Source organism: Scleropages formosus, chromosome 2 (genome assembly GCF_900964775.1).
Source record: "Scleropages formosus chromosome 2, fSclFor1.1, whole genome shotgun sequence".
In the NCBI taxonomy this organism is placed as follows: domain Eukaryota; kingdom Metazoa; phylum Chordata; class Actinopteri; order Osteoglossiformes; family Osteoglossidae; genus Scleropages; species Scleropages formosus.
In genome coordinates this window covers 22,151,281-22,178,013 of record NC_041807.1, presented here as the reverse complement: position 1 = coordinate 22,178,013, position 26,733 = coordinate 22,151,281, and the positions used below count along the sequence as shown (strand labels likewise).

The 26,733-nt window shown below is 41.6% G+C and overlaps 1 protein-coding gene across 1 annotated transcript in view; it reads left to right on the top strand.

Annotated features, from left to right (window-relative positions):
• Window positions 1-26,733, top strand: part of LOC108940292 (lysine-specific demethylase 4B-like) — a 78,842-nt gene that overhangs the window by 22,421 nt on the left and 29,688 nt on the right. Inside the window, exons 6-8 of the mRNA XM_018762332.2 lie at window positions 7,547-7,596; window positions 12,831-12,934; window positions 16,639-16,776. Of these exons, the coding sequence (XP_018617848.2) occupies window positions 7,547-7,596; window positions 12,831-12,934; window positions 16,639-16,776 (292 nt within the window). The remainder of the gene's footprint in view (window positions 1-7,546; window positions 7,597-12,830; window positions 12,935-16,638; window positions 16,777-26,733) is intronic.

Genomic DNA, 26,733 nt, shown 5'->3' with positions numbered 1-26,733 from the left:
CTTCAGGACTCTAATATAAGGTTGATCGTAAGCCTGTCGTAAGTCCCACGTAAATTGAGGACAGCATTTATGTTTATAGTGGATTTTTAACATTTGAGAGCTTGTGAGGGATGTGCTTCGTGGAGAGATTCTTTTCAAAAGGAATCGTGTGTACTTTGTTCAAGTGATATTCTGGTTTGTCTTTGGAGCATGTGTTTGCTTGTGAAAATTTGTCACATTCCGCCATAAGAACTAGTATACTCATTGAAAAAAGGTTATTAAACATCAACATTTAAGGTTTATTGTGCACTTATAAGATCAGGAGAGAAGTGAGTTCAAAAACTTGAGTTTTCTGACCCTTTTTAAATATAGAGAGAGATTCAGCAGTTCTGAGTGGGAGGGGGAGGTCAATACACCAGATCTGAGCCAGAACTGAAAGCCTTTATGCTTCCTATTTTGGACCTCTTGTACATGGAATCACCAGGGCAGAGGTGGAGGAGCATAGTAGTTTGGTTGGGGTGGCATGGTGGTGCAGGAGTAGTGCTGCTGTCTCACAGCACCTGGGTGGTGCAAGAGAACGTGGGTTTGATCCCCGCTCAGTCTGTGTGGAGTTTGCATGTTCTCCGTGTATCTGTGTGGGTTTCCTTCGGGTGCTCTAGTTTCCTCCCCCAGTCCAAAGACATGCTGTTCAGGTTCCCCCATAGTGTGTGAGTGACAGAGAGAGAGTGTGTTCCACTGATGCATGGATGAGTGACCCATTGTAAGTAGTGCATCTAGCAGTGTAAATCACCTTGATGAATAGGGTGTGTGGGCTAGTAACACTACATACTGTCCATTGTAAGTTGCTTTGGAGAAAAGCATCTGCTCAATGAATAAATGTAAATGGTTGGGGTGTAGTGAGTGATTAAGTCTTGTAGATAAATACAGAGCAGAGTAATTTTTACGCTATTCATTCCAGGTCAGTGGCTTTATCAAGGGTACTGCAGCAGGAGTAGGTATTTGAACCTGGGTCTTTTGAGTGTAAAGCAATGGCTCTAACCACTACACCACCTACCTACCTCCAGTTATTGCTTGTTTAGTTGTTTATTTCCGAGTCATATTTGAGAAAGCTTTCAAAAATACATGGCTTTTTTAAAACTCTTTTAGATTTTAGTGTGGTATTTTTGGAAGCACATCATTTTACTTATTGTGTTGGCCTTTATAGTCCGTTTTGAGATAGTTGAGAAAATGGTTGAGAAAGCCATTTGCCCAGGAAGTAGCAGACCTAATATCACACACTGCATAAAAGTGCAGGTTTGCAGTTTCTTTTCTGAATCTCTGGTCTTGTATGACGTATTCCTACTGTATTATGCTGCAAGAATCTGCTCTATAAATGGGTAAATTGCAGTAAGTAGCCTCTCAATTCCTTTAGAGAAGCACATAAGCTAAGTGAATACATGTTAATGTAAATGTTTATACTTCTGATGACTTGTGACTTGCTAAAACTGATGTTGCACAGAATTTTAAAGAAAAAGTTGAATGTGAGTAAATGAAGTGATGATAAATATTAATGTTTACAATGATTTCAATGACTTCTGACACATTCAAGGTTGATCTGCAACTTTCTCAGCTCTAGTATGGGCAGGCAGCTCCTGTGACACTCGAGTACCACAACGCTGATCGGGACCAAGAGACACCTTCAGGATAATTGGCTTTCGATTCATGGGCCCCACAGATATGTGACATCACATCTAAGGAATTGAAGTGACCACAGACATTGAAATAAATTCCTGCTTTTTGACCTTGCACATCACATTACTTTAGGGTCGGCATAGGCGCCTGTCTCATTAAAAAGGTGTGTTACAAGGACTGTGCACTTCATTACATTGTTTATTGGCCCTCCAATTATCCATGAACTTTATTTTTGGGCTTTACTAAGTCCTGACATAAGGGGAAATAGTAATGCGCACCAGTGGAAAGGTGGGCTTTTGTATTTGGAAGAAGAGAAATAGACATCAGATTAGTATTGAACTGCCATTGAAATCTGTGTGCAAAATTAAATTTGCTGCTGCTTCTGTCCTTCAGATTTTTATGCAGGCCATCTTTTTTTCATGATCTCGTTGTGAGGACTTCTCTGTCATGTTTCCTGCCCAGTATTATTATTATTAAGTGGACAGCCAGGAGTGTCATGGTTAAAGTCATCCTACTGCAATCACAAGGACCCAGGTTTAAATTCTTGAGAAAGGTACTTGCTCTGAATTATTTCAGTAAATATTCACTTGTTGTGTAAATGAGTAAATCATTATAAATAGCTTAGTATACAAACTGAATATTGTGTCTCTGGATAAAGGAGCCAGATAAATAATAATAGTGTGAAGTAACGGGAGCATGTCAGGTTTGAGGAGCGACCAGGCAGGCGGTGCTATTTGCCACATTTCCAGTAGTTGCCATTTGGAAATCACTCGATTTACATTTCACTCAAAGTCAAAGCACAAATCTTTCCAGAACACACAGAGTCAATGCTGCCCCCACAGTTGTATCAGAACACCACTCTCTGACTCTGATTTCAGCAAAAAACCCCAGGATCTTTAAGCTGTCTAGGTGTCCCTTCATACGGTGTGGTTGCTTTCAGGAGCCTCATCTGGTGCTAGTTTTCCGATGAGCCGCACTCAAGTATGGTTTTCGGTCTGTGCTGGGTGTGTGTGTGTGGTCAGACTCCAGTGTGCCACGGTCAATCTGATGTCTACTTTTTTTTTTTTTTTATTCCAAAACAATTTTATATTATTATACAGTTGTAACATAGACAGCACAATAACTTCCATTGCTAGTGCCCCTGTACAGTTTGCGTGAACCTGGTCAGCGTTAAAATGATCACAGGGCATCATAAGAGCGCATAAATCTGCATATTGTTGAACAAAAAAAAAAAAAAAAAATCCTATTCAAACCACACGGGAAAGGTTATGTCCTCCAGACTTGTGTAATTGACCTCTTGTCTGTCCTTTTGGAGAGGATGTGTTTCAATCAGCCCTTCATTACTGTTTCCTCTTCAGGCGCATTAGAGATGGTTGCAATAACCCCGTCTCTGTCGGTTTGTTTTTACGCAGCCGTCGAACATGATGTAATGTGAAGAAATGAGGCCGTGGCTATAATTAGCAGCACAGTGAAGGATATAGTAATTAGTTACTGGTCAGGTGGCTGACAGTTATGCTGCCTAATCCCATTAAGCCTGAAAGTTCGGTTTGTGTTCTTTCTCTTTTAATTACAGCCAAAAACAAATTGACGTCGGTGATTAAGGCTGTCGTGTCAGGATTTGTCGGGCATCTTTTTGTGTCCGTTTACATGCATGTGGACCCTTGCTTCCTGTACTCCAGTTATTCACAGCCAGTAAGTCGAAGCCAAATGTTTAATTTCCCTGGAAATGGCATGCAAATTTGGAATGCAGGTAATTTTTTAATCATTTGCATTCACTTTCTCCAAGGAGACTTACAGTGTTAGGTTTGTATACTATGCTGCTTACCAAGATTTTCCCAATTATACAGCTGGGTAATTTTTACTGTATCAGTTCAGGGTAAGCACTTTGCTCAAGGGTACTACAGCAGGGGGTGGGATTTCAATCTAAATCCTTTTCATTGCAAGGCAACGGCTCGAACCACTGCTCCACCTGCTGTCCCAGGCAACAGGCATGTGAGGGTTTCTTGTCTGGTCTTAGTGGAGTGTCAGTCCAGAGTGGAGGGCTGACTGACACCACAGTATGGCGATTCACTCCGCGGATGAATGCAGCGCTTTAGGTGTGTCTGGGAACTCATCGCAACGGATAATCAGTTACCGCTTTGTTCTGCATAACAAGATTTCTCCAGACTGAACTGGACGGCTTGAAACTGGAACCGATACATTTCCTGAATATTTAATAGGGCAGAATTTCCTTATTTTAAGTGCTCAGATTTGCCGCTGCGGCACAGCCGGGGAAGAATAATCATGAATTTCTGTCGGGAGATGTGCAACTGTAACGCCTCAAAGTTCAGAAATCTCCACCTGGTATCCCTTTTAATTTGTTTATTGCAGCCGTTCAGAGGCGACGATCGTGCTGCCGCCATGACAACGGAGAAACGCAAGATGCGAGGGCCTCGCGCCAGTAGTTGCGTTCAGGGTGTAATTCAATTTGTGGAGGTCTCCGTTGGGTCTGTGGATGAGGCTCATGGCGTCCAGTTTTTCTTTGAAGGCTGAGATGTGTGCAAAACCGCTTGGGTTGCTCAGTGTAAATACCACCTCCATTAAACCAACGTGCGGTATTGCAAACCCGTCGTGTCTTCCGTTGTGGCTCCAGACTGATTCGTGCCTGAGACTTTTGGGCTGCCCTTGCGCTGGTGTCGTTACCTCGTTGAGCTGCAGAATGCCGCCTGGCAGCTGTCTGAACATCGGGGTACGGAGAAGGCACAGGTGACAGAAATAATGTATTTTAAAAAAAAAACAATGAATGTATGTTATGTAAAAGTACATGGTGGCTACCATCACGTTACCACTGCATTTCTCAGGGGTCCCTCACCCTCTCTTTGTACTTATGAATGGATTGTTGAATGCAAAGAAAATTCAAGACCCTTGTTCTCCAAAGCAGCATGCAGCGTTGGAATAAAATAATTTATTCATTTCTAGAACTGGGCAGTTTTTCTGGTCTAATTCGGGATAAGTACCTCGATGAAGGATGCTACATAGCAGGAGGTGGGTCTTGAACCTGCCTCTCTCAACTGGAAGACGGCCCTTACATTTACATTTATTTATTTAGCAGACGCTTTTCTCCAAAGCGATGTACATCTCATAGAAAATACCATTTGTGCATCACATTAGGAGAAAGACGGTTTCAGACGTGTGATTAAGTACAGTTAGTTTCTTTCACTATATGCACCAGTGTTCAGCACACGAGGAGCTGCATAAAACTTTGTCAGAATATCGACAATTCCTGACCATCGTCCTAGTAATTTTTTTCGAGATGCGTATAAACATTTACGTTACGTTACAGGAGTAGCTGCGTAAAGGATTGAACCGGGCATGATCTTAAAGTTATAGTGCATGAACATTTATACCTTGCATGAACTTAAGAGAGAACCATTTTGCCACCTGTGTAGTGCAGGTACACTGCAGGGGAGCTTGGAGCCTCAGCTGGTGCCATCTCTCTTTATTGCACAGTTTGGGTATTGGGATGGGCTTGGACCAGGCATTTGGCTGGATCCACATGGAGTTCTGTGATTTCTTCATATACTTTGAATACAAGCTGTTGAGGAAGCCTGGTGGTTTAAAGCTGCACTTGCTGTACACCTATGGGAGGTAGTGTGTGCTGGTGTGAGGGACTGTTTCGCCATCCGGGACCTGCTCTTGCCTCATTTGCCTCTGTTTCCCAGGTTGGGTTCCATTCCTAGACTGGGTAAATGCTTTTTGAACACCATGGCAATGCTTCACAATACTGGCATATATCCGTCCTCCCAGAATCGGCGCTTTCGCTATAGCGCCTCTTGAAAATTAATACCCTTCTTTGCTATCCGCCCGATAATTCCCACTATAATGCCTTTTTCTGAAAGCATCTTTGGGAAAAAAAACAGTAAATGTCAACCTCTAAGAACACGTTTTCTTACATTTTCTTCCTCAAGCTGGCAAAAAATGGTACAGAACATATTGAAACGGTGGCGAGCGATGGGAGCAGTAGCTCTCCCATAATGCAGCGCTGATGCTGTGCAAATAGTTGTTGTGCAACCATTGTGGGGAGTTGTGGGGGATTAATGTGGGGCATCATTGCGGGGTATTAATGAGCACTGTCTTGTTCTGTTATTCCAGAACTTTCGGCCGGGAGTGTGTGTTGCTGTGTAACGATGCGATTTCGCAATAAAGTTTGTGTTCCGACACTTCTGTCTCCCGAGCGTCTTTCTCTTTTTTTCTGTAATATCGCCGACAGCACAGTCCGGGTGGGTCCTTACAATATTTCAGGGCAACTTAAATAAATACAGTGCTATGCACTGCTCTCCTTTATTATGTTTATCTTCATTTATTATTATTATTTAAAGTGTTTTATATCTGGGAGGCGTGGTGGTGCAGTGGGTTTGACCGGGTCTCCTGCTCTCCGGTGGGTCTGGGGCTCGAGTACCGCTTGGGTTGCCTTGTGACGGACTGGTGTCCCGTCCTGGGTGTGTCCCCTCCACCTCCAGCCTTACGCCCTGTGTGTTGCCGGGTTAGGCTCCGGCTCCCCGCGACCCCGTATGGGACGAGCAGTTCAGATGGTGTGTGTGTGTGTGTGTGTGTGTGTGTGTGTGTGTGTGTGTGTGTGTGTGTGTGTGTGTGTGTTTTATATCATTTTTAGAGACATTTGTCGAAGTTAGCCTGGGTTTTTGGGGTAGACTGGGAACCAACTGTAATATTCACCGTAACATAAGCAGTAATAAGAAATAGGCTCCCGCCCTCCGCCTTTTCGTTATCCATCCCGATTTCAGGAACATGTTAAGGGTGGACAGCTGGGTACACCTGTACCATGTATGTATTAATAGGTATAAATCCGAGTACAGTCCATACCACACTTGAACGGACATTCAGCATTCCACTGTTGGCATCCAGCTCCTAAATGAAGCTGGCACTTTACACTGGTAGAGTAGTGTTTCTTATAAAGTATCAAGTACAATGTAAATGTATTTTATCAAAGTGTGACCTACTCTACCAGTCTACGCTGCATCTTGCTCACATTTATGGTCGTATTACTTATATATTCTCCTGTGCATCCCAGTATGTATTGGTGCTGTTCATACACTATTTATTACAGTTTTTGTCAGGCTCTTGCTTTACGGTTGATGTTATGTTGTACGTGCATGACCAGGCAGCCACCACGTCGAACTCCTCGCATATCCGAAAATACTTGACCGTTGAAGCGTTATATTATCTGGAAAGCCTCTGCTGAACTCCTGTGTGAACCCCCCAGCAGCACCGCACGCGGAATTTATCTCTATTGAAATGTAGCTTCGCTCCTGATATTTCCAAAGGTGCCAGTGCCCCAAACCTCCCGTAGGTGGCAGTACAGGGCAAGCCACAGTGCCCTTGGCTATAGCAGTGCTTTTCATTCTAAGCATGTAGAAAGGCTTTAGCCAGAGGGAGGGTGAAATGCAGGTTTTGCATTTTCATCAACGGGTCTCAGGGGGTTAAGCTTTTTCTCGTCTGGCGGAAATAATTGTGGTAATAATGATGAGTGTAATAGCAAGAAGAATCAAATCTTGAGCTGTGTGAGGATATAACAGATTTGTTCTCTCGTTTAATTATTTGCTTGTTTCGATTGGGATAATATTTGGAAATGAACAAAGCGCCTAGTCTAAACATGGTTACTGGCAATTGCCTGTTTGCAGTTGCGGTGCCTTTATTTGTCGGAGGTGCGTAACATAACTTGGGAACGCTTCTGGTTTAGTCCTTGGGTAACAGAGGGATCTTCGACAACCAGGCTACGTTTACACCACTGCTCTCCCTTTTCTGTGCTTGCCGCATCTCTTTAACTCTGCCCCTTGTACTTGCTTTATTTCACGGTGGCCTGATCATCCCGTAGTGACCTGTATTTCTCTCCGTGTAGGTATTCTGTCCCTCCCGAACACGGAAAGCGACTGGAGAGGCTGGCCCAAGGTAACGCCGTTTCCTTCCTTTCACCCTTGACCCATTCCTTACTCACCGCCCTGTTCCATTCACTCTCTGCTTATTCACCCTTCTTCTCCGCTCACCCTCTCATTTTCCGCCTCCCTTCTCCATTTGCGCTTCGCTCTTGCTTTTATGGCCAACCAGCCGTGTTTTTTACGTTGTCTTTCAGATCACGAACCCCGTGCCGTGGTTAATTCCTCAGCGCGGTGCTGCTTGCGTTCCCGGTAGCCATCGGGCTCCGGCACATTAACGGCCACACCACGGCCCGGTTCTTTAGCGCTTGGTTGCCATTACATTCTTTTCTATCCCCTTTTTACCATGTTCACAGACCCCTCGTTGCAGGGTTTCTCTTGCTGGCTGAACCCCACGTGCCCAAAGTCTTCCTGTGTAAAAGGGTCTAACAGAACCTTTAGGGGGAGAGAGACACATGTCATAAGAACAACTGGCACAGTAAAAATCTTAATTTTGATGCAAAAATTAAAAGATGGCAAGGGGCCCTCTGGACTTCATAACTTAATTGTTACTCTGTTTGTGTGCCCATGCATCAGTACGTTTGGGTGCTTCTTTACTGGCTGTGCAGTCAGTCCATCGATCGGCCCCCAGAAGGAAAACCAGAGTATTTACGAAGACAATATGGATTGCGGGCTGAAGGAAGGGTCTCACTCTCTGTCTCTCTGTCTGTCTCTGCCTCTCTCTCTCTCTCTCTCTCTCGCTGTCTTTCCCCCTCTCCCCTCGCCTTTGTCAGAGCCCTACATGTCTCTCCACCGATCAATGCGGATTATCTTGTCGTGTCACCCTGAGCTGCGCTGAAATTGACAAAGAGGAGATTAGGGGCGGAATCTCCTGTAGAAAACAAAAACAAATTGAAATATGTAGTTGCCAGTTATTAAAAAGTTCTTTGGAAAGTTGTTTTTTTTTTTTTTATCCTTCTCCCCCTCGTGTTTAGGGTTCATTCCAGGACAGGAGTTGGGCGCTGAAGATGTAGCACGATGCCGTTTTCATGCCTACCTGAGCTGTTACGGTCGAGCCACCGCCACTGCATCAGCTTCCTGGCTGCGATGGCGGCTAAAAATTCTCCGTTTCCACGGAGACGCTTTTCGGACGTTTATCATTCAAGCGGCGCCGCCCGGCTGTCTAGTTTACACCGTGCCATTATTACAGTTACAGCTCTATTTTGGAACTGGGGGGGGCGAGGGGTACGACTTAATTTCTAATACAAAAGGCAGAATTAAGCTAAAAGTTAATATTGCCCCAGGGAGATGGATCGCAGTGCCAGCTGCATTTTAATGTGAATTAATAACGGCCCCTGCTCCGCGGGGAGATCCTGCTCAGCACATTTTTCACCTTTATCAGCTCCACGTGAAGTGTGGGGAAATTCTTATCGAGCAAGCAGCCCCAAAACGATGGCAGGAGACGGAATGCAACTACAATCCATACCACTTGGCGGTCTTTATTAAAGTCTCAATGATCGACTGTCCGCCCGCACCGCGCACCGCCGTCGGCTTTATAAGGACGGGCATAAATTTCCCCCTCCGATGTTGATCAGCGAGGGGAAGGGCGTTAATGTTTTTCAAATGGGCAACTCAGGTTTATTTGATTTCTTTTGCCCTTTTAATCTTTAATGAAGTGTTGTTCCTTTCAGCCTCAAGTAGATGCTTTGGAGATAGGGAGTGCGAAGAGATACAATGGGGGTAGCTGAAGGCCGCAGGGAGATGTGGCTGGGAGGGGGGGGGTGGATGCAGAGATATTGTGTGTGTGTGTGTGTTTTTATAAATCATTTGAAATTCATGCCTGTGCAGTTTTGATGTTTATTATTACATTTATTTAACCATTTATTTAGCCGACACTGTTTTCTGAAGCAACTTCTACGGATCTACCCATTTAAACAGCTGTGTAATTTTTACGGGCGTGATTCAGGGTAAGTGCTTTGCTCAAGGGTACTGCGGCAGGAAGTGAGATTTGAACCTGGGTCCTTAAGAGTCCAAAGGCGGAGGCTCTAATCACTGTGCCACCTGCTGCACCGCCTCTTTGCTTTTATGCATCAGAAAATTTGTGCGAAGGAGATGGGGGCATATTTGGGTAGCATTCCCTATGTTTTGTATTAACTGACCTCTTTTAATAATTGCTTGCCATAATTTGTGGCTTATAGTAGTCTCAGTATTATTACTGTTTTCCAAATCAAGACTAGCGACTAAATGGCCCTTTTTGTTGCAGCCCATCCTCTCTCTGACATCATGCAGCACCTTCCCACACGACCCCGTGTCCGGCACCCTGGGAGCTCCAGAAACCGAAATAACAGCAACAATTAAATGGTTTGAGGAAGCGCTGTTTTATTCGGTCTTATTTGCGCAGTGACCCTTCCATTCCTGGCAGCATGAGGGAGAGCTTTTGGAGATAATGCCGCCACGGTCGTATTTAATGGGGATTAGGCTTTGCGTGATGGGCAGCGTGCAGTTTGCTGTTTTGTTCTGATGGGTGCTAAGTGTCTTGTCCTGCCCCTGGAAAAAGGGTTTAGGGAAGTTAAATGAATGGTGTAATTATGATGAGGCAGCTACTTTGATGGCCTCAAATGGCAGAAATTTACTTCCCAAATTATATGTAATCAATTTTATCAATATAGTCTAATGGTATATAAGTAGCAGGGGGAAAAGTGATTAGAGCAGCCAACTTTGAACTTGAAAGACCCAGGTTCAATTTCCACCTCCTGCTGTAGTACCCCTGAACAAGTACTTACCCTGATTTGGTAGAGTAAAAACAACCTGCTGTATAGTAAGCGGATATTGTAAGTTGCTTTGGAGAAAAGCATCAGCCGAATGAATAAATGTAATGAATGTAAATATTAAAGGATTTTGCCATTTCAAGGGTTCCAGCATAATTTGCTACTGATGTCTTGTTAAATGGCATCCTAAGGACATGTGTCAATATGATGAGTACCAATAAATGACAGTCTGCTATCATATATATGTGGCAGAACTTCTGACGAAATACAAGATTCTGTTTTATGCAGTGAGAGAAGAGGATGAGTTTTAAGTATTTTCATACCCTGGCTGTTGAGATCCATTAATGCTGGTTTGTAGTTTTTGGTGAAATTAATATTTTTTGTGTGTTACATTGGGAGTTTGTTTTATTGGCTTCTCTCAATGTAGAATCTTTCAACATAGCTGATGGTATGAAGTTAAGGGCAAGAACTTAAAGATACCTGTTCAAGGTTTGGACAACACTGTTGCACCCTTGAACAGACTTTTAAGATTACCTAATTTAATGACAAAATACGGATCTGTGCGTAATTGTAACGTTTTTGTTGAAATTGTTGAGTGGAATTTGTTGTTAGATAAAGACTAAATAAATACTGTTTGTTAATGTGGAAATGAATGCAGTGAATTTCACTTTTGTAGAAATTTATTACATGATCATGTAAGGAAGTCACATGATTTCCCCAGTGGGTGCCTGGTCAAAAAAACAGTAATTGAATCAAGAAACCAGACGTCCATTTTATTGGATTGTTCCGGAACATGTGGCGATTGAAAATCTTTACACTTGAAAACATTGGTGAAATCTTCATTTGTAATGTAATTATGGCTTGGATATGTAGGTACTGGGAAATGGGAACTGGCAGTTGTTGTATGCAATGTAAGGCAAGTTGATGCATTTCAAAAGGATTAAATGCACAGGTAAAGTGTGACCTCAGTTCCTTCTAAAAGCCACCTGTTCTTTGAATCAGAGCAAGAAGCCCCTATTTTTGTGTTTAAAGGTTGATTACAGTATACAAAGTATTCTTGCGTTAGGACAACTATAATGTACTTTATAAATAAGGATATAGTGTAGTACATGGTAACAGCTGTAATATGCTTTTCTTACTAGACTTCTGGCCTTATTGAAAATATGCACCAGTTTGAACGTGTCAGGGTTCAAAATAATTCTCTCACACACATTGACTGAAACCGCTTGTCCTGAGCAGGGTTTTGGTGAGCTGGAGCCTAACCCGGCAACACAGGGCGCAAGGCTGGAGGGGATGGGGACACACCCAGGACGGGATGCCAGTCCGTTGCGAAGCTCCCCAAGTGGGACTCGAACCCCAGGCCCATCGGAGAGCAGGCACAGGCCAAACCTGCTGTTCCACCGCACCCCCCGGTGCTATAATTTTTAACTTAAAATGAATTAAATTGCCAGGACTTGTTTCTATATTTTCCTTTTTTCCTGCATCCATTGTCAATGACCACCTGTCTAGTGCTGGATCACCGTCTTTCCTGGAAACATACTGTGTGAGGTAGGGTACACCTAGGACAGGATGCCAGTCCATCACAGGACACAAACTCATTGCATGCACTCATTCACTCACACATACACACATTAGGGTTAGGGACAGTTTAGAGTCACCAGTCAGCCTGAAGCACAAGTCTTTGGACTGTGGGAGGAAACCAGAGCACAAGGAGAAAAGTAACTGGGGGAAACGAGCACAAACTCCACACAGACTATGCCGAATTGAAACCCACATTCGAACCTGTAGCCCAGGTGCTGTCAGGGACCAGTGGTCATCAGTGCGCCACAGTTCCATCCTTTTGTCTCTAGTGTGCCTGAGTGAAATGTGCGCATATCTCACTTCTTACAAACAGCTTTGACTAATAGAGCTGTAATGTCCACAACTGTGGAATTTCAGTATTTCTTTTTAATGAAATATTTATAACTTCTCATGCACTGCTGGGTTGGTAGGCTTCACAACTTTTATATGAGTCATTTCTGTTCTGCCACCACAAGCCTGTCATTTTCAGGTATTTGCCTATTCGTATTTTTGCACGCTATTCATTATTGTTGACAACCCCAGGATGTGTTATTTCAACAAATTGCGCACTGAGTGCTTGAGTTAGGCATGGTCACGTCACCTTGGCCTGCAAATATTTTTGTCTACATTTTTCCACAGGAACTGTTACCAGTCCTGTTGGAAACAAGTAAGAGGAAGCCGGTTTTCTTTACATGATTCCATGACTATTATAGCCTGTATAGCAGTGGAAACCTGTGACTGAATAAGGTGTCATTTATTTGCAGTGCTTGTGATATTTAGGTATATTTCTAAAGCTCGGCTTCTGAAGAAACTAGTTAATTGTTTCTTTTTCTCTTTTACTGTTTACTGTGCTTTTTCTGGTACTGGCTCTTACTGCGGCTGTGGCGAACTGGATCGTTGATGCTCCTGTTTGTTGATGTGTGGATTATTTTCTGTTTCCCAGGTTTCTTCCCTGGCAGTTCCCAGGGCTGTGATGCTTTCCTTCGCCACAAGATGACCCTGATCTCGCCCTCCATTTTAAAGAAATACAGCATTCCGTTTAACAGGGTAGGTGTCTGCAAACAGGTGGCGGATTGTGCTTGGATTGGGGTTGTCCAGGCTGGGGTTCCATGGATGGCAACGTGGGGGGAACGTAGAATAGTGCTTATAAAAATAGTTTAAGTATTTAAACTGGAGCCTCAGGGACTATGACATTGCCAGAGGTAGAACTGGCTGCAAAATAAAAACACAACTTGCTTCCCTTCTTGCCACTCATTGTGTGTGAGATTCAAAGAAAGTGACAGAAGAGAAAGTTTCCAGAGCGCTGAGAAAAGCCCGAAATACACCCCCATCGGAAAGTTTCAGTAATTGTGCATACTGATTATGTGGAACTTGTTCGAACTGCAGCTGGCGAATCAGAAATATTTGAGGGTTTGCTGTAAACATGTTAAGTATGTTCTTTGTTAGTCTAAGTGAGTGTAATGAATTGATTTTTAATTACTTCTTGCTCCTTTTCTGCAGCTTGATTAAGAAAGCAAACTGACACATATTATTAGCTATTCAATCACATAATTTAACACACACAAATAAATTTTTGCGGGGATTTATTTTAGACATGTGTATGACATACATATATTTCTAAAATCAGCCATTTTTCACCTGAAAAGAGATCTTCAAATAAGTCATATAGTTGGGAAAAAAAAAAAAAGCCAGCATAAATGTATTTGGTGTAATGACACTAGTGTCCAAGACAGTGGTAAGCAAGAGTCTGCATCACCTAAGAAGATGGAGCTTTAAGCAATCCAGCAATAGCATTTTTTATTCTTCAGCTAATAGCTTAGCCATTTATGCAGCTTGCATTATGTGACTCATTTGGGCAGCTTGGTATTTTTACTGCATTAATTTAGGGTGTGTACCTTGATCCGTGCTATGGCAGTAGTGTGAAATGGGACTTGAACCTGCAGTCTTCAGGTTACAGCTTCATGGCTATAACTGTAAACTTACCTACTTATCTGAACATTAATGTATGCATGATGCATGTTTATGAGGTTCCATCCCTCATGTTTTTTGAGAAAGATGGTGAACACCCTCCTTAGAATAGCTACAGCTGATAGTGATTAAATTCAGAATAGCAAAATGAAAATTTATGGAAATTGAATGAAGTGTGGTGACCCTGTTGGCTGGGGTATTCCTGAAAAAACCTAAGACCCTTAACCGGTGAATGACCTATGAATAGGAGGAATTAAATAGTTTAACAACTGCAGAGCAGTGGTGGAAAATTTCACTTCAAAGGCAGTAAAATGTTAAAACTATTTTTTTTAACAATGCTGTACCCAGCATGTTTTCCTCCTGCCTGTAAGAGTTTCCTGACTTTGTGGTCTTTGCTTTGGCCTTTTCATTGGGCACCAGTGCGGTAATGGATCATATGAAATTAGTTACTTGGGGGTATCATTTCTGTACTGTAACACTGTTTTTCCCCAACATCTTGTTTAGTATGGTAGCAATATTTATTTATTTATTTGTTTAGCTGATGCTTTTCTCCAGAACGCCTTATGTTAAGCTACATACAGCATTTTGCCCATTTATACGGTTGCGTAATTTTTACTGCATCAATTCAGCTGTAGTATTTGTGCATAATCTGTGTTGAGATGAGTCAGAAGTGATTTGCAGTGTAGACTTATGTAGTCCTTTGCAGGTATCCACACACACACACTCACTTTCACACTTTCTTTCATGCCTTGCAGTTCTCTTTCTTGTGAATACCTGCAGTAATTAGTGATTTGAATATGCATGAGGGTGGTGGCCCCTATCTACATAGTTGCTTGGGGCTCTGTGGCTTCCTCATTTCTATGGTTAGGATTGCACTGCATGTCTCACAGTTAAGTTTCGGTTGCCTTCAATGCATATTTCTATTCGTTTTTAATCAGCTTCATTTTTGTCTTGTGGATAATTCCCGATGTAAATTACTGAACCGCTTGTGGTAGTTAAGGATTTAAAAATTAATACAGTCTGTTGGTTGGGGGAGCTAATAAACTTTAGTTAATAAACTTTTCAGCAACAGTGCTTGTAACTTGGGATTTCATCTAGGCCTTTGGCAGATCATTGGCTTCATGTTGGTGTTTGGACTGCCTGATGACCAGGTGCTCTCTCAGGCAGATTGAGTTGTGTTAAGGAGCAGCTGGTTCTTTCTTTGCTGTGGTTCAGTTTAAAAGGGTTAAGAACAGATCAACCTCTCTTTTTCCATTTGGTTTTACTATCTTTATTTGCATTTTCACCTACTTCCACTCATTCAGCCGTGCTGTATATTAACGCTTGTCTAATTTTCTCTGTTGGACAGATAGAATCATTCTGATAATTGTCCAATGGACAGGTAGACAATAAATTAAGGTAAAAGATTTAGAAATCTTATGCAAATGGCTGTTGCCATAATAAACAATGAGATCTCACTAATTGCATCATCTGCATTTTTGTTTTGAAATTTTCTTACTAGAAAGTACGCAAATTTGTAACTTCTTGATTTTAAGCTTCAGGTAGATGGTTTAGTTTAGTTAAAGACCTGTAGAACTACTGGTAAACTGGTAATGCTGCAATATCCAAAGCAGTGTGAACACTAAATTGTTAAATACACTACTGCAGTCAGAAGTGGTACAGGTATCTGTCATGCTGGATACATCAGGTTTGGGAGTGACCAGGTGAGAGGTAGTACAGGGTGAATTTATGGAGTGTTTTTTTTTTTTTTATTAAAACCAACACATATGAACACAACAGGAGCTTTGGGCAGTGTCTGCTTCCATACCAGCTTCAGCTCTGTGGTGCAGCAAATTCCTGTCCTCCACCAGTCCTCTTAAATAATATGGCTGCACCTGATGCTCATCACGTAATCAGATGAAGTCACTAATCCCAAAGATGGGTGTGCCTGCATTCCTACGTGCCAGGGGATTCCTTCATCTTCTACTGCCTGGTTCTCCAGTCAAAGCATGGGTGTGGTGGGAATTGCAAGGGTTGGGTGTGGGGTTGACAAAGCCAGTTTTCTCCCTCAACTTTGTTTCTAATGGATCCAAACAAACCGACAGACTGTGATCCATCGCTCTCAGTAAATGATGGGAAAGCCCAAAAGCGAACGAAGTGGAAACCTTCATTTGCACGGGCTGGGTGATCTCTCCCGCCACGCTCGGTGGCTTTTCCTCTAATTGCGCTTGTACTGCCTGAGACAGTGTTCCACCGCTGCTGTCACTAGGCAATCACAGGGATGGGGGTGGGTGTCAGGGCTGAGGGTGGGTGGCAAGAGGAGTAGCCCCCACCTCGAATCTGCAGTAAATCTCCCCTCTCACAGGCTCTTAATGATGCTGGATATTAAAGTCTCGATTGGATATGTTACCCATGGCTGAGCCACAGGGCAGTGCATGCACTGTTTCCATCACAGCCCCTCATCCACGGCAAAGTGTGTTTTTATTTTGTTTTTTTTGAGCATAATTTGCAACTTAATTCAGTAAGTTTTGGCACCCCCATCAACATTCTAGTGTCAAGCTTCTTTTTATTCATGCTATCATTTTAACCCCTTCAGAGTTTTGAAACTTGTTGGTCATACAGTATGAGACTGGAAATTACTTAAAGTGAGAATACTACACTGGTAAGAAAATGAACAAGTGACAATCAGATGGGTCACTTGGTGGTTGCCGGCCTTTAAGGCTGTTCACTTTGCACCTGTGTCTTGGTTCCTATGTGCCTGATCTCCCCTTTGTACATTTCTTACATATCTTCTTATGATCTAGGTCACCCAAGAAGCAGGGGAGTTCATGATCACCTTTCCCTATGGCTATCATGCTGGGTTCAACCACGGCTTCAACTGCGCCGAGTCCACCAACTTTGCCACCCTGCGTTGGATCGACTATGGCAAGATGGCCACTCAGGTTAGCCAGGCGGAAACTCATAATCAGAACTGCACAAACATCTCCAACTGCCACTCAGTTGGATTGCATTGGCCATACCCTGAATGCACCTTTCACCAGAAGGGTGTTAACCAACTCAATGTCAAATAGTCTCCACCCAGTATTTTTAAGTAAGTACCTGTATGCTGTTTTTCATGCCATTACATATAAATATGTTCAGTTCACATTCAGTTGTGGAGTAAAAGCATTACATTATTTAACAGAAGACTTGGCCCAGATCTCCTTCGTTCTTATTGGTTACCTCTCGATCTTTTCTTTTTCCCCACTTAATTTTCTTGTTTTGGCCTTTGCTTTTTCTGTTTCTTGCTTTTAATGCGATAGTGTGATTTTATTTTGAGGAGCCTACCCTGCCCTGCACCCACCTCACACCATCTCCCAGCAGTTTGTGCTCGAATCCCTAGCAGATTAATGAACTGCCAGTGGTTCTCTTCTACATTACAGAGCTCTCTGGGGTTTTATAATTTTAACAATTGAAGAGGCCACTCCCACTATTAGAGGAACATTTGACTGCTTCCCATCCTTCTGTTTTCACTCACCCCATTACATCCTTTACATCCTCTTGCAAACTTGTTGGGGCCAGAAAATAGTTAGATCTCCTGGGTGCTGCCACCAGTGGATTCAGCTGAATGGACCAGTTTGCTTTGATGAAAACGACGCAGGGCTGGTTTTATAGTAGCACCAAAATTTTGGGGGGCTAAGTTTTGTTTCTAAAATTGAAAAATAAAGTAGCATTTCTTATGAAACAAAGTTGATCTGCACAGTAAATAGTACTGTATATTTGTGTGTTTTATATGTACAAGATGCATATATATGTATATAGTTAACTGAACTTAAGTCTTGAAAATAAGCTTATAATAAGGAAATATGTATAATATTCAGTCCATTTTCAGTCATTCTGTATACATATAATATGCACATATATTTTTGCAAAGGATTAAAATAACTTTTTTTTAAATAAATTAAAATTTTATTTCCCTTCTGTGAGCTGTATACCTTCATATTGTAAATAAAAATAATTTTGTCATTATTTATACACTCGCATTCAAAAGTTTGGAATTAATCAGAAATTTTCATGTTGATAGTTTTTTTTTTCTTTTCATCAAGGTGCCATCAAATTGATGTAAAAATATAGCCAAGGCATCATCACTAATTTTGCGAATGGCCACTACTGCTTAATGTGTCAGATTGCCAAGAAACTGAAGATTTCATACATAGGTTTCCACTACTGTCTTGAGAGAAGAGGGCAGACTGGATCTAACCAGGTTAGAAAAAGAAGCAAAAGGCTCAGATGCATAATTTCACAAGAGGATAGGTACATCAAGAGTCTTTAGTCTGAGAAACGGATGCCTTACTGTTCCTCTGTGTACTGCTTACTTAAATATTACACACCAAATACCGGTGTCATCTGCAACCAGGAACAGATGACTCCGAGATTCTGGCCCTTGAGCCAGCATTTCAAAGAAAAAGCCATATCTGAAACTGGCAAATAAAAAGAAAAGGTTAAAATGGACAAAAGAACATAGACATTGGATGATTGGAAAGAGTGTTATGGACAGATGAGTCTGTTTGGATGAAGGAGGAAAAAATATGAGAGACGTAAAGCAAATGACCAGATGCTGGAGGAGTGCTTGATACCTTCTCTCGAGCATGGCGGAGGAAGTGTAATGATATGGGGTTGCTTTGGTGCTGGTAAGGTACGAGATTTACACAAGGAATGCCACTGCAAGGAATAATAAGCCAGAAAGGTTACCACTGTTTTACAACGTCATGGCATCCCCTGTGATCAACAGTTGATTGGTGCAAATTTCATCATGTAACAAGACAGCAATCCAAATCATACTTCTGAGCCATGCAAAACCTATTTGGTGAAGGAAAAGGAAGCTGGAGTAATGTCTCAGATGGACTGGCTGGCACAATGGAAGAGTCTTTATTGACTGTAAAGTTTGATGCATAGAACAGATATATGAAACAAAAATAATGTGAAGACATTGTGAATATATTGACCATCATTTCTGATCAATTTAATGCTTCCTTGGTGAATAAATATCAGTTTCTTTCAGAAACATGAAAATTTCTGGGTGATTCTCAACTTTTGAATGCTAGTGTATATGTAGATATGTATGCATGGTGTACTTTCAGTTTAGAGATAAAAGTCTAAGGGGTGCTTGATGGATTGATTGGTGCCTTGAGGCCCCTAAACCTTCGTACTGACCTTGGGGGTGAGGGGATCAATAGGCTGCTGCAAAGAGCACCAGCTGATCTGACACAGTAACTTAGAATTGCATTTGGAAAGTGACAGACATCTGGGTCTTCTCTGATCATCCTTTATCCATGAACCTGCTGTTTCCTCTTGAGCTCTTTATTTTGACAGCACAAGATGGGTTTCCAATGGTGCCACTCATACCATCAGCATGAAAAAACAGCAGGGCCTTGGTCATGCAGTGAGAGGCATTATTTGTGCCTCCTATACAGTGCAGTTCAGTATTTCACAGCGTGGGTTTATTGAACTCCTTTTACTTTTGGAAACTCTGATTTCCCCCTAAAATGGAATCTGGTTAAGTCTATGAGCTTCTGGTGAGGTTTGCACTAAAGAACAGTGAGAAGTTGTATGAGAGATGTGACACCACTGGAGGGAAGGGTGTTCCATGAGTTCCGTTCTGTGGTCATTGATGCTTGTAGTCATCATTACTTTGTTGCGGTTCTCAGTTGTGCTCCTGAGGGAACATTGTTTGTGATACTTTTTCTTAAAGACCATATAATCTGTAATAGTATAATGATATAGTCCATCCCTGTCATTTTTGGTGTTTGGTGACAAAGGCTTTCTGACCATCAAATATCTATGTAAACTTAACCTAATTGTTTAGTCTCGACATGTGATCATAACATCTAACAACAACTGTCACTCTGCTGTACCAAGACATTGGCTGGTTGTGCTGTCACAAGGCACCTGTATTTGTAACCGGGTCAGTGTCATCAGTTACCTTTCTAGAAAATTTTTTTTAAACAAAACGATTCCTTTGTTATTCCATTCGTTATCTTTTTAATACAGTGGCTAGCAAACAAATTTGAGTGTTCTCGTGGTGCAGAAAAGAAAAAGTTAAAGAAATCTGATTTAGTAATGAAAGTCACAGTATTAGTGCTGTACAGTATTTACATTATTATTCTATATGAGTATTATTTTAACATGAATAATGAGTGACGTTACTGAAAAAATATAATAAATCTCTGTTATACAAAATAGAATCTCATACATGTTAATTTACGAATCTTTATAGTTCATATAATATAGTAAAAGGGAATTATTGACTTAACAAAGTAATCGGAACAGAAATCTGTCATAATTTGAGGACCAGTTGATACAGTAAAAATTTTTTATACCTGCTGTATAAATGTTTCAATAATTGCAAGTAATAGAATATTGTCAGGTGCTTTGGATAAAAGCATCAACTAAATGAGTAGATATGAATGTAAATACATTCATAAAACTTCTCTATGTTTAGTTGACTGTAATGTGATAAATGCCTTGATTTATTTTTATTGTGTTAAAAAACCATTTTGACACTAAATGGACACTAGAAACATATTCTGGGACAGTGAACAGGGCTAAGAGAGCTATTTATTATCTGTCAGCACAACTTGGTAGTCGCATCAGAGGAGGTTTATCCAGGTAACTCGGATGCACAAAGAAAATCTACCATTAACACACACACACACAACCGTTTTCAAATATCCCTAAATGGGATTTTTCCAATCCTGTTTCCAACAATGAAAAACTTCTCAGCAGGTCTTCAACTAATGCGCTGTTTAATGTGACTTGAACTGTGATGTATTTCATTAATATTGTACTCACTTGAGATAAATGAATTAAAAGCTCGTCTAGAACAAACAAAAAACCACATAGACAGGAGACTGTCAAAGAGAGAGAACTTTTGTTTTCAGCAACTTTTCTCAAGGGATGTAAGAGCAGAGACTTCAGATGGAGACCTTTAGATGGCAAGTGTGTCCCTACCACTGACACCGTCTACTGCCCTAGTCTTTGTGTGTGGGGATATGGCTTTTCTTCTTCCTTCTGCACCCTCATAGCAGCATGTAGAGTGTAAAATGCTCAGTTTCACCGCAGAACTAAATACACGATTTTGCTGCCGGGCAGATCACGTTTCATTTTATGTCGAAATGTCACCCTGTCCCCCGACGCTTTTATTGCACTGTTGTGTTGCGCTAGTGGAAAATAAAAACATACAGGCAACCCAAGTTCAGGCTGTCTTGGTTTCCCGCTTTTGTGTTACCGTGACAAGAAGAAGGGAAAAGACGCTTTGAAAGTAGTTCATTGGTTTTCCAGGAAAAATACCGTCGGTTGTCCGCAGACCCATTGGTGGAGCGAAGGTGGAGCACTGCATGGCATTGTGTTTGACATCGAAAGCATCGCTTCCATGTAAATCGTGGAAGGGAATGCATACGGTATATTTTTTTTGTCGCTGTGACCTTAATACATCTGTCTTCCAGTTTGTGAGATACAGACTTGTTTACATGAAAGCAGAAAATGTGTTTCGAAGCCCAGAATGGTTGTTAGTCGAGATTTTAGGTTTTCTCTGAATGTAACAGCGGAGCTCATTAGTGGAGTCTCTGTAAACCACGGCCGTGGAGTTGTCCCCTGCCGACAAGGTATGCAGATGCTATATATATATATATATATATATATATATATATATATATATATATATATATATATATATATATATATATATATATATATACACACACACACACTTCCCAGATACAACCTGATACACCGACATAGGTACTTGTAACTGCACAGAAACATACTCACACACAGACACTCATTTGTGGATGTGTACATTATACATCAGCCATAATTTAGCTGACACTTTTCTTCAAAGCAATTTAAAATAAGGTACCTACAATCATATATCTGTTTATACAGCTGGGTAGTTTTTACTGGAGCAATTTAGGGTAAATACCTTGTTCATGGGTAGTACAGCAGGAGGTGAGATTCAAACCTGTGACCCTTGGATTGAAAGGCAGAACCTCTATCAATTACTCTATCTTATGTCAAGGTTGGCAGCACGACTGTGGGCTTCTTTATGTGCAGTCCTGTTCCCTTCCCATCCTCCAAAAATGGGAGCATGCAGTGGTTTCCAGACAAAGTGAAGACCTGTGGCACAGTAGAAATCACTCCTTTTTCCTGTGTTTCCCTTGGGGTGATAGGTGTCATTTCTTCTGGATGTTGTGCACGCTCAACATCATGGCACCTTACTCTCTGTGTTATAATGGAACATCTGTCATGTTCAAGACATGCACAAGAAGTCTTACAGCTGGGTTTCAATAATAAATACTGAAATTGGTGGTAAAACGAAGCTTCTTAAAGCCCTCCAGTCCATTTCTCCCTCGCCACCGCAGATTAATGTGTTTCAGTGGAAATGCAAAGACAGTAAAAGCACTGAGGTGCTTGGAGGTGACACACATTCTGTGGGTGCTGGTGTTTTGTTGGAAGGTGAGGACCCACAGCTCATGTTTTGTGTGAATTCACCTTTTACCTTTAGGGCAGGGAGAGCAGAACTGCAGGGCTGCTCTGGCTGAGGTCTTCGATGCTGGAATTGAATTTTATTTGTGCTAATGGAGTCAGCGCAGTGTGGCATGGTTGCTATTTAGACCTTTGGAGAATGAGCAGAGGTACATCAGAGTAGTTCTTCCTGCAACAACCGAGTCCCTGCAGCTCAGACCGTGCTTTTCACCCAAATGGCATCGGTTACCGAATGCAGCGAGAAGCTCCAGAGAAACAACATGCAGCACCACGATGATATCACTTAGATTCAGACAAGTGTGATGGGATGAATGAATTTATTTGCCTGCATAAATAGGTACAGTCCAGTACAAGTCAATACAATCCAAAGATCTTGGGTTTGAATCCCACCTCCTGCTGTAGTATCCTTGAGCGAGGTACTTACCTTGAACTGATACAGTAGTTATTGTCCTGCTGTATGAATCAATCTTTGTAACCATCCTAACCATGTTATTCACCTTGGAAAGTACACACACACGCACACATTTTCTAAACCGCTTATCCCATACGGGGTCGCGGGGAACCAGAGCCTACCCGGTAACACAGGGCGGAAGGCCAGAGGGGGAGGGGACACACCCAGGACGGGACGCCAGTCCGTCCCAAGACACCCCAAGCGGGACTCAAACCCCAGACCTACTGGAGAGCAGGACCCGGTCCAACCCACTGCGCTACCGCATCCCCCATACCTTGGAAAGTAGTGAACACAAAATGAATAATAAATACTTAGCAAACATGTACGCTAAAAATATACTATAGATCCTTCATGTTTGTCGGGTTCTGTTCACAGCTCCCCCCCCATGCAAAAATGAAATTTCTGCAGATATATAGCTGTTATCCTGTACACCCAGTAAATAATTTAAAAAAAAAATACAAGTGTAAAACAACAACTCTTTAATTTATGTATTTATTTATAATTTAGTGAGCAGTGAGAAAGCTTTTTGAGAAGAAAAAATTATTTTTGGTGCCATTTTCACAAAGGATGGGTGACATTTTCTGTAATAAATTGTAAAAGCAAACCTTTGCAGGTGCAATTTAATTAGTTTCTTCCAAGAACAAACTGAAAAAAAGTAAAACTGGATGAAAAATATGCCAACATGAAAGTGTGGCTTTGTTTAAATGAAGATTTTCTTTTCTTAGAATAATTGTACATATTATATACAGGTATACACTGCGTGCGTGCGTGCGTGTGTGCGTGCGTGCGTGCGTGCGTGTGTGTGTGTGTATATATATATATATTTAGTTATTGCTTTTGTGACGAGCACAGGGTCACAGCAACATACAGGTAGAGACAATACACTGAGAAACTGCAAATAGATGTCCACATATGTAGCGCAAGAGCTCAGGGTCAAACGGTTACAGTATTTTACAGATATGATTATGTAGTATTTTGTAATTACTTTCAGAAGGCTGTTCAGACATTCATTTGAATTGTCATGCTAATCAAATGTCAATTTTTTTAAGTAGGAGAAATTGAAAAACCTGACTCATCCACATGTTTACAAAGGGAACTTCAAGTGTTGTCAGAGTAGATAGCGTGTGTACTATAACATCATGAGGAAAGGAGTTTGGGTTGTGATTTTGAAAGAGAGTAGTTGGGTAGAAAACTTTTTTTTTTTTTTTTTGTGTGTTAAAGGTTTCTTGGTGAGCTGCGTGAAACCCAGTCCAGTAAACTTGTATCTGATCACACTCCCAGAATTAATGTATCAAAGTGCCTGGAGATGCTTTGCGTTTAAAGCACAGATGAGATGTCCCTGGGAACATCCTGTGAAGTCTTCTTCCTTGATGCTGAAGAAGGTGCGGGCAGGGAAGAATTTAGTATATATAGATAAATTTATGGTCGCTAAAAGACAAGTCCAAGTCCTCAATTAAAGGTCAGATTTCTTTCAGACTTTGAATATCAGTTGAAGCTGTTGACAAGACATTTTTCATAGCCCCCCCCCCCATCTTTACTAAGGATGCCAAAAATTTTGGAGAAAACTATTTCCTGCATAGAGTGCTACTTGAAAGTAAGGTTATTTAATGAGAATCAGTCTTAATCATGTGACATAATAGGTGTGTGATGACCAATTCCATATATTGCTTTACAGGAAATCGTGTGTGTAGTAGAAACACAGAAGTAGTGCAGGTGGAATAATGAGTGAACCCCAAGTTGCACTGGCTAAACAAAGTAGGTAACTAGAATCAGATGTGTAAATCATCATTTATTTGTTCTATAATGATTTAACAATTATATTTTACCCATTTAAAACCAGAATAATGGCCATACCTATAGGGTTCACGTACTTTTTCAACCAGCAGTGTATGAGATACCTGGAAACTGCTTGTTTCCAGGAGTGAAAGATACTCACTCATGGGCAGAGACCTGGGGGTGTCCTCTTCCATGGACTGTGCACCTCTGCCAGTGTCTCTCTGCCTTTTTTGTTTTGTGTTTATTATATCTCCCCTCCGAGGTGTGGAGAGCGGCTGAGTACAGGGGCTCCCTGTCTCCCCGGAAGGCGGCGCACCGAGATGCCGTGTTGATATTACTTTGTGTCGGGGGGGGGTGGGGGGGGGTGCTTGTTATTACCCCTCGCAACTCCTATCCCCCCAACCGCCACGCGCTCCACGCCCCGCGCTCTCCTTGCCTGTCTCTGCCGATCACTGAAGAATGTTCTCCGTAATTGAACATAAGGCTCTCAGCGCAGTTCAGGAAATAAAGCAGAAATGTAATAACCCGGCCAGGGCTCAAAGAAAATTAGTTTTATTTTCATCTTTCCACCTCCCCCCCCCACGCCCCCTTCGGTCGTCTGAGTTTTCAGCATTAAGTCGTGCATTTTTAAACATGCTTTGGCTAATGAGATCAGTGGGAAGTCAAAAGGACTGAATTTCATTTGGCCTGGGCTACCTGTCACCGGGCAGTAATTAATTCCACTCCAGCACCATGCAAATGTACATCACAGCATTACATGCGTAATGTACTCATACTAATAATTTTCATCAGCATCTGAAAAATAATATAATTTCTTTAACCGGTAATGATATTTTACTTATGACCAGTAGCTCAGAACATGTTGGAGATGAATGATGCTATGGGCTGTGTGCGCTAAGTTTGAGTGAAACCGATGGCTGCAGAGGAGACCGGGGGGATGATGGGGCTTAAGTCTTATCTTTTGCCATGTAGAATTTTTTTTCCTGCTCAGAATTTTATGACAATATTCCAAGGTACCCTAGGGTGCAGATTTATGAAATAAGTGATTTATATGCCATGCGCTTGCAGGCTGGGTTACAAATGAACAGTAGTGCACATCGTAGCAGAATACATATTAGATGTGACACAATGAAAGACCACTGCCAGTCAGGTTTTAGACACACATAAAATCATTTCAAAACTGCATTTTTTTTTTTTAAGGCACGCTTAGTAACTGCCAGTTTTTTTTCTTTCTTTTTTTTAAAAAATTTTTTAGTATGGATAGATTCTTTTGCTTCCTTCATCTTAATGATAAAGTCTCCCTCGTATTTTCGCTTTGTGAATGTTGCTGGAAATGAAGTGTATTTTTTTGGCCTGGGTGTGAGGGGAGGTGGATCATGGGTATTGGTTTTGCATTTTGGGCAGACTAATCCTTTATTAATCAAGACAACAGACCCGTAATGCTTGACCTGCACCTTCAAAGTGTACATGAGTTCACGCAAACTAATCCTCTTGAGTGATTCGGTTCCAGATACCTTGTTGGGAGATACATTCAGCTCTTATGTAATGGGGTCCCATTCAACTGCCGCATCAGAACTGCTGCAACAAGTTATCAAAAAATATACCATATTTTCATACACTGGGCCTTTTATTCTCTACAACAATGTTTTTACCTGGTTAAGTGTTCATTTTATTAACCAAACAGGTGTTTTATTCATTGCCCACTAATGGCTTTCTCATAATCATTAATTAAGATTTGGATAATGTCACAACTGAAATAGCAGACTCATCACTATAACTGTTTTAATTCATTTTTTGATACTTCTACAAAGTGACTTAATGGCATTAAATGGCCTAAAATTATTTACTCATTTAAACAGCAGAGTAATTTTTACTGGAGGAACTTGTAAGTACCTTGCTTAAGGGTAGGTACCACAGTGGGAGCAGGCTTTGAACCTGAGCTCTTCGAGTCCTTACAGAAATAAACTACAGCCATGTAATTATTCATTCAGTTATTTAAATAATATGAAGAAATTTTATGACATGAAAGCCCTTATGCTTGTGTAAATAAAGCCTTAGTCTTGCAGTTAAATATAATAATTTGTAGTGTTACAAAACACCTCTAACATCATGGTGTTCTCACTCTTTGCAGAGTGAATGATGTAGGCAG